General features: G+C 45.8%; 1 protein-coding gene across 2 annotated transcripts in view; it reads right to left on the bottom strand.

Moving 5' to 3' along the window:
• Nucleotides 1–11,777, bottom strand: part of SLC29A3 (solute carrier family 29 member 3) — a gene marked incomplete at its 5' end in the record, with an annotated part of 30,990 nt that extends 19,213 nt beyond the window's left edge. Inside the window, 2 exons of one of the 2 annotated variants that reach the window (XM_081192318.1) lie at nt 8,779–9,077; nt 11,686–11,777. In XM_081192318.1, coding sequence (XP_081048444.1) covers nt 8,779–9,077; nt 11,686 — 300 coding nt within the window. Of the gene's footprint in view, nt 1–8,778; nt 9,130–11,685 lie in introns of those variants that run through there. The other variant, XM_081192317.1, reaches the window with a different exon arrangement.
• Nucleotides 11,778–12,182: the final 405 nt, after the last annotated feature.

The raw sequence follows: 12,182 nt of genomic DNA, 5'->3' as shown, positions 1-12,182 counted from the left end.
AAACAACTTTCCAAACTTAACACCTCAAATTCTAGGGGAATCATTAACCGCCTGACTCACTCATTATTTGCATATCTTAGCATTCTGAGACGGAAAGCATTTAGACACATCTCTGCTTGCAAGACAGTCACGGATATATGTCACGCAACTCCCAGGCGAAACATATTCCCATCTCTCTCTTCTCAGGCAGCATGCTAAATCCTCCTCACGGTGCCACTTCAGACACTGCGCTCTCCTGACCTGAGAACAATGAAGAGGGTTTCTTAGAAAATACTGAACTGGAACACAAAAGAGGACCATTCTGCGATGTGAGGAATCTGCACAGAGTAATTGTCAGTTTGTGCTGGGAAATTTTTCTGACGTCCCAGCAAGTGATCTAAATCAACAAGCTTATTTTGCTTGCATTTAATAAACAAAGATACAGTGGTACCTCTGGTTACATACTTAATTCGTTCCGGAGGTCCGTTCTTAACCTGAAACTGTTCTTAACCTGAAGCACCACTTTAGCTAATGGGGCCTCCTGCTGCTGCCGCACCACTGCTGCATGATTTCTGTTCTCATCCTGAAGCAAAGTTCTTAACCCAAGGTACTATTTCTGGGTTAGTGGAGTCTGTAACCTGAAGCGTATGTAACCTGAAGTGTATGTAACCCGAAGTACCACTGTACAAACTTTGAAACTGTCTGATCTTGCTCAATAGCTATTTGCAGCCAGCATCCATTCATTTTTACTAATGAACTTGTGAAATAGATCCCACCCCCCAGTGGGGAAAAAATTAAGCACTGGAATGTTTTCCAGAAACTGTTCAGTCGCATGTCACTGCTTGAGAAAGTATTGTGGAAAATGATACCACTTAAGTTTCTAATTCTCTCCCTCCCCAAGGCCCCCCCCCCCGCCCCATTTGCTGTTTTGTAGAAATGGAGCCTTATCTACTATGAGCCAATCAGTGTTTTCTCAATCTTGCTCCATGCAGCAAACATGGATTAGACTGAATTAGAAACCTCTCATCTTGGATATAATTTAGTTGGGGACTCAGATATGTGGTCCTCACATACAAAAAACGTTACGTAAGAAGAATTCTGCTACATCAGGCTAAAAGCCCATGAGTCCAGAATTCTGTTCTCAGTGGCTACCTTATCTTTCTCCTAAACAGCTCAGTCATTCCTCAAGTTATCTTAATGGCCCATTTGAAGTACTAGCCAAGAGATCCTTTTAGGACACCCAAATCAGAATCTAATCTTGTTTGTGGGGAGTTCTGCTGGAAATTAGGTATGGGGCAATGAGCTAAACGTTACATATTAATTGAGCCGAGCTCCAGATAAAAATAAGTTTATCATCCATCTGAACCTAGGAATCAGGTCAGCTTGCCACAGGAAACCACGAGTGGTGAGGTCACCTGTCTTTTGGAAGACATATAAACATGAAAAATGTTGGGTTTATTTTGATGTGGTGGGAACCGTCTTCTCCTCTCTTTGCTGATGAAAGACTGTCTTCTTGCTGTGAGGTCACAGAATGGGAGAGTCAGAAGGGACCCTGAGGTCTAGGTCCAACCTCCTAAAATTCAGGAATCTCAACTAGATAATACATGACAGGTGGCCATCCAACCTCTCCTTAAAAACCTCAAATGGTGGCAAGTCCACCACCTTCTGACAGTCCATTTCACTGTCAGACAGCTCTTACAGTCTGAAAGTTCCCCCTGTTTAGTCGGAATCTCCTTTCCTGTAACCTGAAGCCATTGGTTCGGGTTCTGCACTCCGGAGCAGGAGAAAAGAAGCTTGTTCCAACTTCCATGTGATAGGTCTTTAGATATTTGAAGATGGCTATCATGTCTCCTCTCAGTCTCTCCTATTTTCCAGGCTAAGCATACCCAATTCCCTCAACCATTCCTCATAAGGCTTAGCTTCCAGACCTGTTATCATTTGTGTTGCCCTCCTCTGCACAAGGTTCAGCTTGTCGATATCCTTCTTAAATTGTGGTGCCCAGAACTGGACACAGTACTCCAGGTGTGGTCTGACCAAGGCAGAATAGAGCTTGATCAGCACACCACACTTCTGCTGATGCAACCTAGAATAGCATTAGCCTTTTTTTTTTTTTTTGGCTGTTGTTCCAGACTGTTGACTCATGTGAAGCTTGTGGCATACTAAGACCAGGGGTCAGCAAACTTTTTCAGCAGGGGGCCAGTCCACTGTCCCTCAGATCTTGTGGTGGGGCCGGACTATTTTTTTTTGGGGGGGGGGAATGAACAGATTCCTATGCCCCACAAATAACCCAGAGATGCATTTTAAATAAAAGCACACATTCTACTCATGTAAAAACATGCTGATTCCTGGACTGTCCATGGGCCAGATTTAGAAGGTGATTGGGCCAGATCCGGCCCCCAGGCCTTAGTTTGCCTACCCATGACTAAGACCACCAGAGGAGGTCAGGCAGCCGGTGGGGTGGGTCTCTGAAAGACAGCATTGCTAGGGGAGCATTTTACCTCAGAGGTGTCCAGGGTTTCCAAACATGAAGCGGCTGTGGAAAATAAATGTTCAGTCCCACTATTAAAATAAGTAAAGAGAAACAGGTTCAGAAAAGTGAAACCAGGTCAAAATTCACAGCGCCAAACCCTTCAGTGTCAGATCTTTCCTTGAGGGCACCAGGAGACAGCCTGCTAGTGATCAAATACTTCTCACCTAAAGTGTTATGCGATCTCACAGGAGTGGCTATATTTGATGGCTCTGTACATTAATCCCTGCATATACCCCCACATCAGCTCGTTAAATCTGCACGGTGCTTTGTGACGCTTCACGACAAAGAACAAATATCCCCAAGTTGTTGTTATGTCATGGAGAGATTGATGCAGCGTCTAGAGTGGGTAAACAGCAGCGTTTCTAGGCTGAATGAGCTGACGTTAGACCACCATTTCTGCACTTTGTTGGACTAATGGCAATATAGCATCACTGCAGGGTTTCCCCACCCCCCTTTTCTGCGCAAAAGGTGTTTCCCAATTAGGGAAACACTTCCCAATACTGTGATGCATTTAAGTATATGTCAGGGTTCTATCCCAAACAGCATTACAACGAATACTTTCCCCTCACACCTAATGGTAAGGAGCTTCCAGAAGAGTCACTCTCTGCATCACTTCCACTATTATTGGTAAAGAAGTCAGAGTGTTGATATCTTCCTACATGTCCAAGTCAATGGGGTGGCAATGGTGAGAGGTGGGTTAATAGGCGGGCAGCTCAATGGGGCGAGTTGTTTTCGGACATCCATGTCACTCCTAGCACCAGGATGACGTGTCAGAGTTGTTGCTTTGAAGTCAGCTAAGGCTGCAAGCTTTTTAGCTAGGCAATTAGAATAAGATCCACTATTTGACTATTGATTCAAAACCCTAAAATGTATTTTATATAATTGACTTTTTAATTTTTATTCTTTGTATATCGTATTGTTGGTTTATTGCTATGGCCGATGGCTGACGCAAATAAAGATTCATTCATTCATTCATTCCCTCACTCCTGTTTTTGCCTCATATGCTACACCAGCTTTCGTAAATAAGCTCACAAAAGTTACTAGCCTGCAACTGTTTTAACTAGCTTGCTGGTGGTTGGGCAGAAGAAAGGTGGAGAATTCTGTCCCTCCTCAGGCAACCTGTTTGGGTTTCCATGCTGGGCCCACCGCTACCAGCAGCCCTCTCACTCACGTACTCCATGCACTTGCCTGAACTCAGGTCCTGGTCACCCGTAGCTAAGAGGCTAGTTCTTAAAATCATGGCTGGGCTCCAGCAATTTACATGGGTGAAGCAAGAGTTGCAAAGCGAGAGCTGCTTGCATTTCTGCAAGTCCTACATCAAATGTAATAATCAAAATTGGTCGTTAGAGTATACCTCTTTAGTTCTTCTGTCTGTGTAAACCACTCCATGCCAGAAGCAGCCATGAAACAGAAGTGGTAGCATTTCTAAAGAGAGGAACTGAAATTATTTCCTAATTTTGCTGGTGGAAATGGTTGAGTTTGTAGGAATAATTGTATCTTTGTTTGTTTTTGTGAATGCATCGGTTGCAATAATTCAAGCCTATGTTCTCCGGGAAGGGGAATCACCAGCAAGAAAAGAAAGTACAACTCAAACTGATCACGCATGAAGTTTGCTGGATTGCCTTAGGCAAATCAAATCAGTCTCAGCTCCCTATTTGAAATACGGAGATAGCAACAGGGCTGTTGCAAAGATTGCAGATAAAAGTACTTAATATTTATATTTCAAACCCTTCTTATTATGGTTTTATAACTGCTTTTAATGGTGGTTTCACTGCTGCTGATTTTTAGGGTTTAATGTCTCCACTGAGTTATCTTAAATGTTTTGAAGGTACAAACTAACAGAGCATTGGTACTCAAGTCTCACTGGTCCAATCTCAGAGCAAGATCTACTAGCTACAGATGCCACATAAGCAGAGGTCCACTGGCCACTTCATACTGGAAACTCCGGTGAATCATTTTGTTCTGCAATCCACTTATATGTAAACTTGGCCAGCGAAGCACTAGGCTTTGTCGAGAAAGTGAGGATTTTCAGTGGAGCAGCAAAATCAAGCATGTTAATTTTATTCGTGCCGGAATTTCAGAAACTTAACACTTCAAAACAGAACCTTGCATTAAAAACAAACAAACAAACATGGGAAGCCCAGTAAAATTTGAAGTTGCCCATCATATGAGATGTGCCAATGTTCTCTTGGGAGAAGTTGCCTACTTTGCTAAAGAGAAATAAAAAATCCAGGGGAAGGAAAGCAACTAGGAATTAAGGAGGAAAACAACAGTGCGGGACCAAGATGCCTAGGTGGCTTCCTCCACTGGAGCGTTCGCATCAAAACGCCAATCCCGTGAATCAAGAAGCAACAAACTTCTAAGCTTGCACGCCAAGACAAGAGGCTCCCTGCTGCAGCCGGCAGCCTGTTCACACCTGCCAGTGTTTTGGAAAAAGCCATAAAGTACAGCAGGCAGCTTGCAGAATTCCAAACAGGTGCTAAGAGGGTTTTCACTTTGGAAAAGCTGGACTATAATGGGCACCTGTAGACTTCTACTGCCATGCCTGCGTCTCCACTTTTCAAACACCTGCGTCATTGGGGTTGTGGCAGCACGGAATCCTGAAGGAGGCAGACCTAGGAGGGCCATACATTTCAAATTACTTGTCAGTAATTACTGTTGATTGCCCACTGTGCCAACAGCAAAACTAATCTTGCAGATAACATAGGCATGTTAAGTCTCTCACTTCATGCTGGGCTATGAAGAGGAAATGCAAGCACTGTAGTTCCCACTTTCTCCAAAACCCAAGCCAAACTGAGACAACACACACACTGTCTTCTCCTGAGTTCTCTACCATGGCAGAAGCACTGGGGACAAGCAGGGCTTCCCCTCCCATTATGCAAAGTGTTGACAAAGGCAAGAAGAAGAAGCAAGAGTGTTTTAGACTGCTTCTTCTAACAATCTCACTTCAATTCATAGAATCATAGAGTTGGAAAGGACCCAAGGGTCATCTAGTCCAACCCCCTGCAATGCAGGAATCTTTTGCCCAATGTGGGGCTCGAACCCACGACCCGGAGATTAAAGGGTCTCAGGCTCTACCGACTGAGCTATCCCAGCAGTCATGATTACCAAATTCATAACAAAATTAATGCAACTGTTGCATGACAGCATGGGGTTGCCATTGACAGGCAAAATTCACAAAGAATTAGAACCGATTCTCAAAGCACTAGGGAAAAACCTCTGGCGCTGAAAGAGCATGTATTAGGTTTGCTGCTCACCGTACTTCATTGAACATACCCCTGGGATGTCCTATCGATGAACAGTCCCTCCTTCCCCTTTCTCACACTGATCCCTTGTGCAGAAACACCTGCACACAGACTATAAATAGCTAATATTTTCAAGTGACATTTCGATCAGAAAGCGGAGTAGGCCTTCCTGCTTTTGCAATTTAAGGCCCTATGTTTACTCTGTTCCCTCTGGGGTCCCCTTTGTGAGATCAAGGTTTATTTATTTATTTTACACTTTTCTCAATGTAGTGTTTCCAACAGCCAGCCATCATCGCTCAGCCTGCCCTATCAGAACTCTGTTTTAATCCTCACTATAGTACTTTGCAATCTGACAGATAGGCTGGTAAGCCTCTGTTAGAGCTTGATAGCACTTGCGAAAATTGGTTTTCCCAGACAGCTGTTGCAGCCCATTCTGCAGGACCTGGGCCTGTAGCAAATGCTGGAATCATTGTGACATTCAGAAAGGACTGTGGGAGAAGCTGCTGCTATGCAGTGGCAAGGCAACTTTTTCAACTTTGAAGGTTACAAGGGAAACAAGTGATAAGCCTAAAACACACAGCTAATTTGCAGGTGCCTTTTCCCCCTTTGCATGCAAAAGATCTATAGTGTGTTGAGAGGCCTGTGATATCTTGTTCTATTCTGCTAATTTTTGCGGAGGTTTGTCTCTTAAGGTGTGCCTTCTCTTTTATGCAGGCTCCTTTGGCGCAAAAGATCTGTAGATCCACCTCCAGGATCTCCATTTAGGGCTGGGAAGGACTCCTGCCTGAAACCCCGGAGAGCTTCTACCGCTCAGTGCATATGACAAGAAGCTAGATGGATCAAGTGGCCTCACACTGAATAAGGAAGCTTCCTATTTTTATGTTACTTACCCTAAAGTGAGAAATGAGACAAGCGTCAGGCAAAGTGGGGAAGACACGTGTGATTTTGGATGGAAACTGGCATTAAAGCCGAAACTTGCCAGGCAGTTCTAAAGTTAAGGCAAGCATCTTGGAGGCTATCCCTGTAGCAAAAATAATTATATGGGGAACAGTTCTTGACATTCACTGGAGCTGCAGGAAGCATCTTAGCCTGCAACACCCTAGCAAATGCTCATTGGGTCCCGTGAGAGGTTACGGTGCTAAAACCATTAAAAAAATATTTTTTTTCAAAGACAATGCCTAGAGGTGGGCTGCTACTGTTTGCACTTCACAAGCAAGTGTAAACGCCATCCATTCATCCATTTCTCATGTAGTACCAGAGTGATCCAGTTCTGGTTTTCCCTGATAGGAGACAAGTAAATACTGAGTCCATGCTAGCCCTTTTTACTTGATAGTTAATCAAACCTCCAGAATGTCATTCCTTCATTCTACTATTTCTGAGTTACAGTTTATACAACATGGCAAAAGTCTTGGGAGTAGTATGCACTGGGTTGCCAAGAGATGCAACCATAATCCCATCTGTACCTTGTCAAAAAGGTGAAAAATTCCTAACTTGAGCTGCAATACTGTGATGTGTGTGGATCTTTCATTGGACACTAAACAGCAGCAACAATTATGCAGCTAGACAATTGTCATGCTATGCGCATTACAGTGAAAGTCCCTGTACACCTGTGAGATTAATGCCACAAGATGCTGGCAAGTTTCGAAAGCAGCGTATTCTGTGTTATCACACACAGCCAAGCCTCTTATTTAGAGGTTCTGCAATTCACCCCCTTCCTTATTCCTCACATACCTTTACAACTATATGAATTAGAATTCCCTATGCAATGATGGAAAAGTTTATCAAATTTCCAACAAAACTTTTAGGAGGCTGGCTAATTTATTTAAGGAATAAATTAAGCTGCCTAATTTATTTTAAGCACTGAATTGAACTGATTGACTCATAAGTTCCAGTGCTACCTTTTTAGGAGCCCGGACAAGTACACTCTCAGGGTTTCCAACCTGCCCCCAGTTATGAAACCAGACTTTGAGTCCATCAGAGCACCAGGATAACAAAGGCCTTGAGAGAAATTGTGAAAAAACATTTGCTGCTCCCCTTGTGAGAGAAGTGTGAAATAGTCTCATCTCCCTCCAGTCCCAGCCTAGCCTGAGTGGGGGTGGGGAGGGGGGGAGAGGGAAAACCACACATAAAAGATCAGAGTGGCAGCGAAATCCAAAAATTACTTATGCACTGTGTGATGAAGTACTTTCTTTTGTCTCTCATGAGTCCTGCAAATCATCAGTTTCACTTATCAAACCAACAGACGGTTGGAAGTACTGGGATCCAACTCAGCTTGCACTGAAGGCTGACATGGGCATGGAATAGAGGAGAGTGAGGAAAAACCCTTAATGTTTCCTAGACTGCCCTTTCTGACCTAACCTGTGCTGACCTTCCCTCCGGTACTAGACTGATACCCTTAGGGTTGCTGACCTCATTTCCTACTTCCTTCTCCTTCATCCTCACCTTGGAAAAGGAGACATCTACTTTCGGATGTCTCTGCATGCAAGATGCAAACATAGCTTGAGACGCAACAGCAAGCATAGCTCACTGCATCTCCGAGGTTAGGCAGAACTAGGATCTTTCCTGGTAATAAACGGAGCTTTCTTATTTTCCTAAACTCAGAATCTTAGTGTGACTATATCCAGGGTAAAGTGTGCTCCTCCAATAGGGATTCAGTATTAAGTTTGACTTCTGCTGAGTGTTTTAACTCCAAATGCCAAAATACTTAGAAACCTGATTCCCACACTGGACAACCACATGCCTCTGAGAAGCCCACAAACAGGACCAATATAGTGCAAGAGGGATGAAAAGAAGATGTCCGTATCTCTTTTCTTCACTGTCATATTTTCTAAACTAAAAAAGCCCCAAATGCTGGATTATGGACACCACGTGCACAACGTATTTGCAAAAACAAACCAGACCTCTCTTCCATAAGTGAAAGTCTTGTCCTCCATAAGAATTAAGACATAAAATTCATGCACTAAGCTCACAGATAAAGAGAAGGGTTAACACAGCCGAGTTAAAACCTGAATTCCCAACACTTACGCGAACATCCGAAGTTCCCTGCTCTGCTGGAGAGATTTCTTCTGAGCAGTTCTGAAGTTTGTACATCCAGTAATTCTTTGCAGTGATGATGAAGTTCAAAGGCAAGAGAGAGCTAGTCCCAAGAAGGAAGAAAATAATGTAGGTGCCATTGAAGTGATCTTTAGGCTTGTGAAAACCGTGTCTGTTTCCCTCTGGCTCCTCGAACAGGGGTGTCTCTTCTTGGGTAGTGACATCCACTGGTTTGTACAAAGAGTTCGCACTGTGGTGGTAGTCATCTTGCTCCTCCAAATCAACAGCCACTTTTAGGATAAATTGAAGATGTGCGAAAGTTATGGTCACATAGCATGACATTGTCACTAGCCCTTTGACCCCTATAATAATACCAGTCTCTCTTATAGGGATATGGTACACTGAGAGAATGTGCACCTGAACACTTCAAGCGAGCTATATAAATGCTTATTAATATTAAGAAATACAACCCATCGGGTTGCCACAGAAAGCTGCAGCAACAGTTGCAAGCATCCCAAATAAATCTGTGTTAAAAGGACAAGAGTTCCTGAATTCAAAGAAACTCCTTCGGTGTTCCAGAACAGAAGTAGTTAGTGTAGTTAATGCATAATGGAACACTGAGGCCCACTGCAGCCTAAAGAAGTCTTTAGAAGGGCCTGTGCAAAATGTTCTTATTTAAAACAATGTTAAATATATTCTGAAATATTCACATGGTTTTCAAACAGTATTCACAGAGTTTGCTTTTGCTTTACTGTATGAAATGGTTGAACTGCTAGCTGCCGTGAGTCTTCAGGGAAGGCAGGGTGGAAGTTTGTTTAAAAGTTTGTAAGAGAGAGAACAAAGTGAAGGGACAGCATCATGTGGAAGTAGTTACCTTAGAATTAAATTTTTCATCAAATGACTCTTGTTAAGTTTTTAAGCAATCTCCATTATTCTAAGCCCTCCTGTCCAGGTCATCAAAACAAGAATTAATGGACTGGGGAGAGAATAGAAGAGGTTCCCTTTTGAAATATGTGGCTGAAGCATGTTATTCCTAGGGCAGTGTTTCCCAACCGGTGTTCCGCGGCACACTAGTGTGCCGTGAGACGTTGGCTAGTGTGCCGTGGGAGGGAGGCGGGCGAGTCGGGCGGTGAGAGGCGGCGGCGGCGAGGATCCGCGTCGAGCCGGGGGCGGCTCCGCGGTGGTGGTGCCGAGGTTTCTCTCTCCATTCTCCCCTCACACACACACAGGATCAGCTGACAGGACCCAGCCAATGGGGCGGCGGCGGGGCAGCGCGCGCAAAAGGGAGGAGCGCGAGACAGCGGACGAGGAGGAGGCCGGCATGTCCGGGCAGCAGCAGCAACAACAGCAGCAGCAACTCCCGGCGACAGCTCCTCAAGCCCCGGGCAACCCTACTCCCTCACCGGCCTCGGCCGCCCTCCTGCTCCACCCGCCGCCGCCTCCCCCGCCGCCGCCGGCCACCTCGGCCCCGCCGCTGCCCCCTCCTCCGCCCACTATCGCCGCCACCACCACAACAGCCGCCGCCGCCTCAGCTGCCGCCGTCCCTCAGTCCCTCGCTTTGCTGCCTCCTCCCCCCCCACCCCCAAAGCTTGGAGGTTCCCCGGCAAGGGGGAGGGGAAAAAATTGAAAACTTTCACTTTCGTGCGTCCCTCCCGGCGTGACGCTGCGCGCTGACGTCACGGGGCTGTAATGGTGGTGTGCCGCGAGATTTTTTTCCTCAAACAAGTGTGCCTTTGCCCAAAAAAGGTTGGGAAACACTGTCCTAGGGGAGCTGGGGAATATTTTGAGGCCAACCCACAGTGAAGAGAAATGGCAAAATGACATCTTTCATTGGGCCAATCAGTCGCTCACTAAGATGTGGAAGCTTTTTAGTTACACAAAAGCGCTTTGCCAGAAAGCAATCGATGTTTAATGTATGCTCGGTATGATTAAAAGAAAAATAAGATATGCCACATGGGCAAATAAACTCTGGGAGCCAATCCAGGAATTTCCTTTCCTTTCAAGAAAGATGGGCTCTCACGGAAAGTCCCACCTACAATACAAACCTAGCTTCACTGCCTAAAAAAATGAATTATGGAAGACATCTGTAGGTCATCTCAGGACTTGGGATTTGCAAAACACAGCATTCTTCACACTTTTGGCCTCTTGACACTTGAGAAACTTATTTTTTTTAGGCCCCACTCTATTCTTGCGACTGCAATTTGCTTTAAAACGTTTTAAATACTGTATTTTTAAATTGCTGTCACCTGCCTTGGGACCTTATGGTAAAGGGTGGATAAGAAATGGAATTAGTATCATTAATACGCTGCCCAAACCCTTTGGATACTCAGTGCCCTTGACCAGCCTAGGATACTGGGCAGCTGAGGAAGAGGCTATTTGCTGTTCTCTCAGAAAACACGTTTTGGCCTGGCTTTGAGGGGGACCCACAAAATGCATGTTGGGTCCCCCTCAAGCCTTACAAACCCTGATAGGCAACATTAAGAAAGCCAAAAGTATTTAAAAAAAAGTCTTGGTGAAGCCTCTCCGTAGGAAAAATCCTGGTCCCCCCCCCCCAAGGGGCAAGAGAGAGCGCCTTGGTCTCGACTGAAAAGGTGCATCTTGCGAACGGGAAGCTGCCCGGGCCCCCCTCACTCCAGGAGTGCGTGGCAGGAAATGCACTCTGCACATGCTCCGTGCTGCCGCCGGCAAACACCCCAACCTCGGATTTCACGGCGAGTTTCCGAGACCGAAACAAAGTGCGGCGGGAGGAGGAGCAAAGGCCGGAGGAAGAGGAGGAGAAGCAGCAGGCGGAAAAGGAGTCGCAGGTAGAGAGCAAAGGCGAAGAGAGGCGCAGCCGCAAAACCCCCGGCAGAAAGGTCCCCGTGGCCTGAGAGCCCCGCGGAAGAAGGCGCCACTTACTGTCGCCGGCCCTGCGCGCCTCCCCATCTGCTCTGAGCCGGGCCTTCCCCAAGCACAGGCTCCGCCGGCCCTCGCGCCAAAGCCACGCCCGCCGCCGCGCAGCGCCGCCTCCTCCGCTGCTCCCTCCTCCACCTCCTGCGCGGGGGCTTCTGCGAGGGTCGAGCAAGCGCTGCTCCCTTCATCCCCCTTTCATCTCCCCCGGAAGGTGTTCCTTGGCCCTTCTTGGAAATAGGCTAATAAATATTTATAATACTACTAATAATAAGCATTCCTTTTGTGCGCAATGGGCACAGGTCACGACTGCTGCCCTGTTTCAGGAATCTCTATCTGGATCTAAGTATATCAGATCATTTCCCCCTAAAATATTTCAGGGCACCCCAAAATTGGTGGGCATGATATTGCCATTCAAATAGGGTGCGCGCGTGTGTGCACTGTGTCATGTGATCATACCTACCCCTCCCCGAATATTTTATTCAAGTTGGCACCCCTGATTCATT

Source organism: Podarcis bocagei (assembly GCF_964188305.1).
Source record: "Podarcis bocagei genome assembly, chromosome: 4".
Lineage (NCBI taxonomy): Eukaryota > Metazoa > Chordata > Lepidosauria > Squamata > Lacertidae > Podarcis > Podarcis bocagei.
This window is presented reverse-complemented; position numbering and strand designations above follow the sequence as displayed.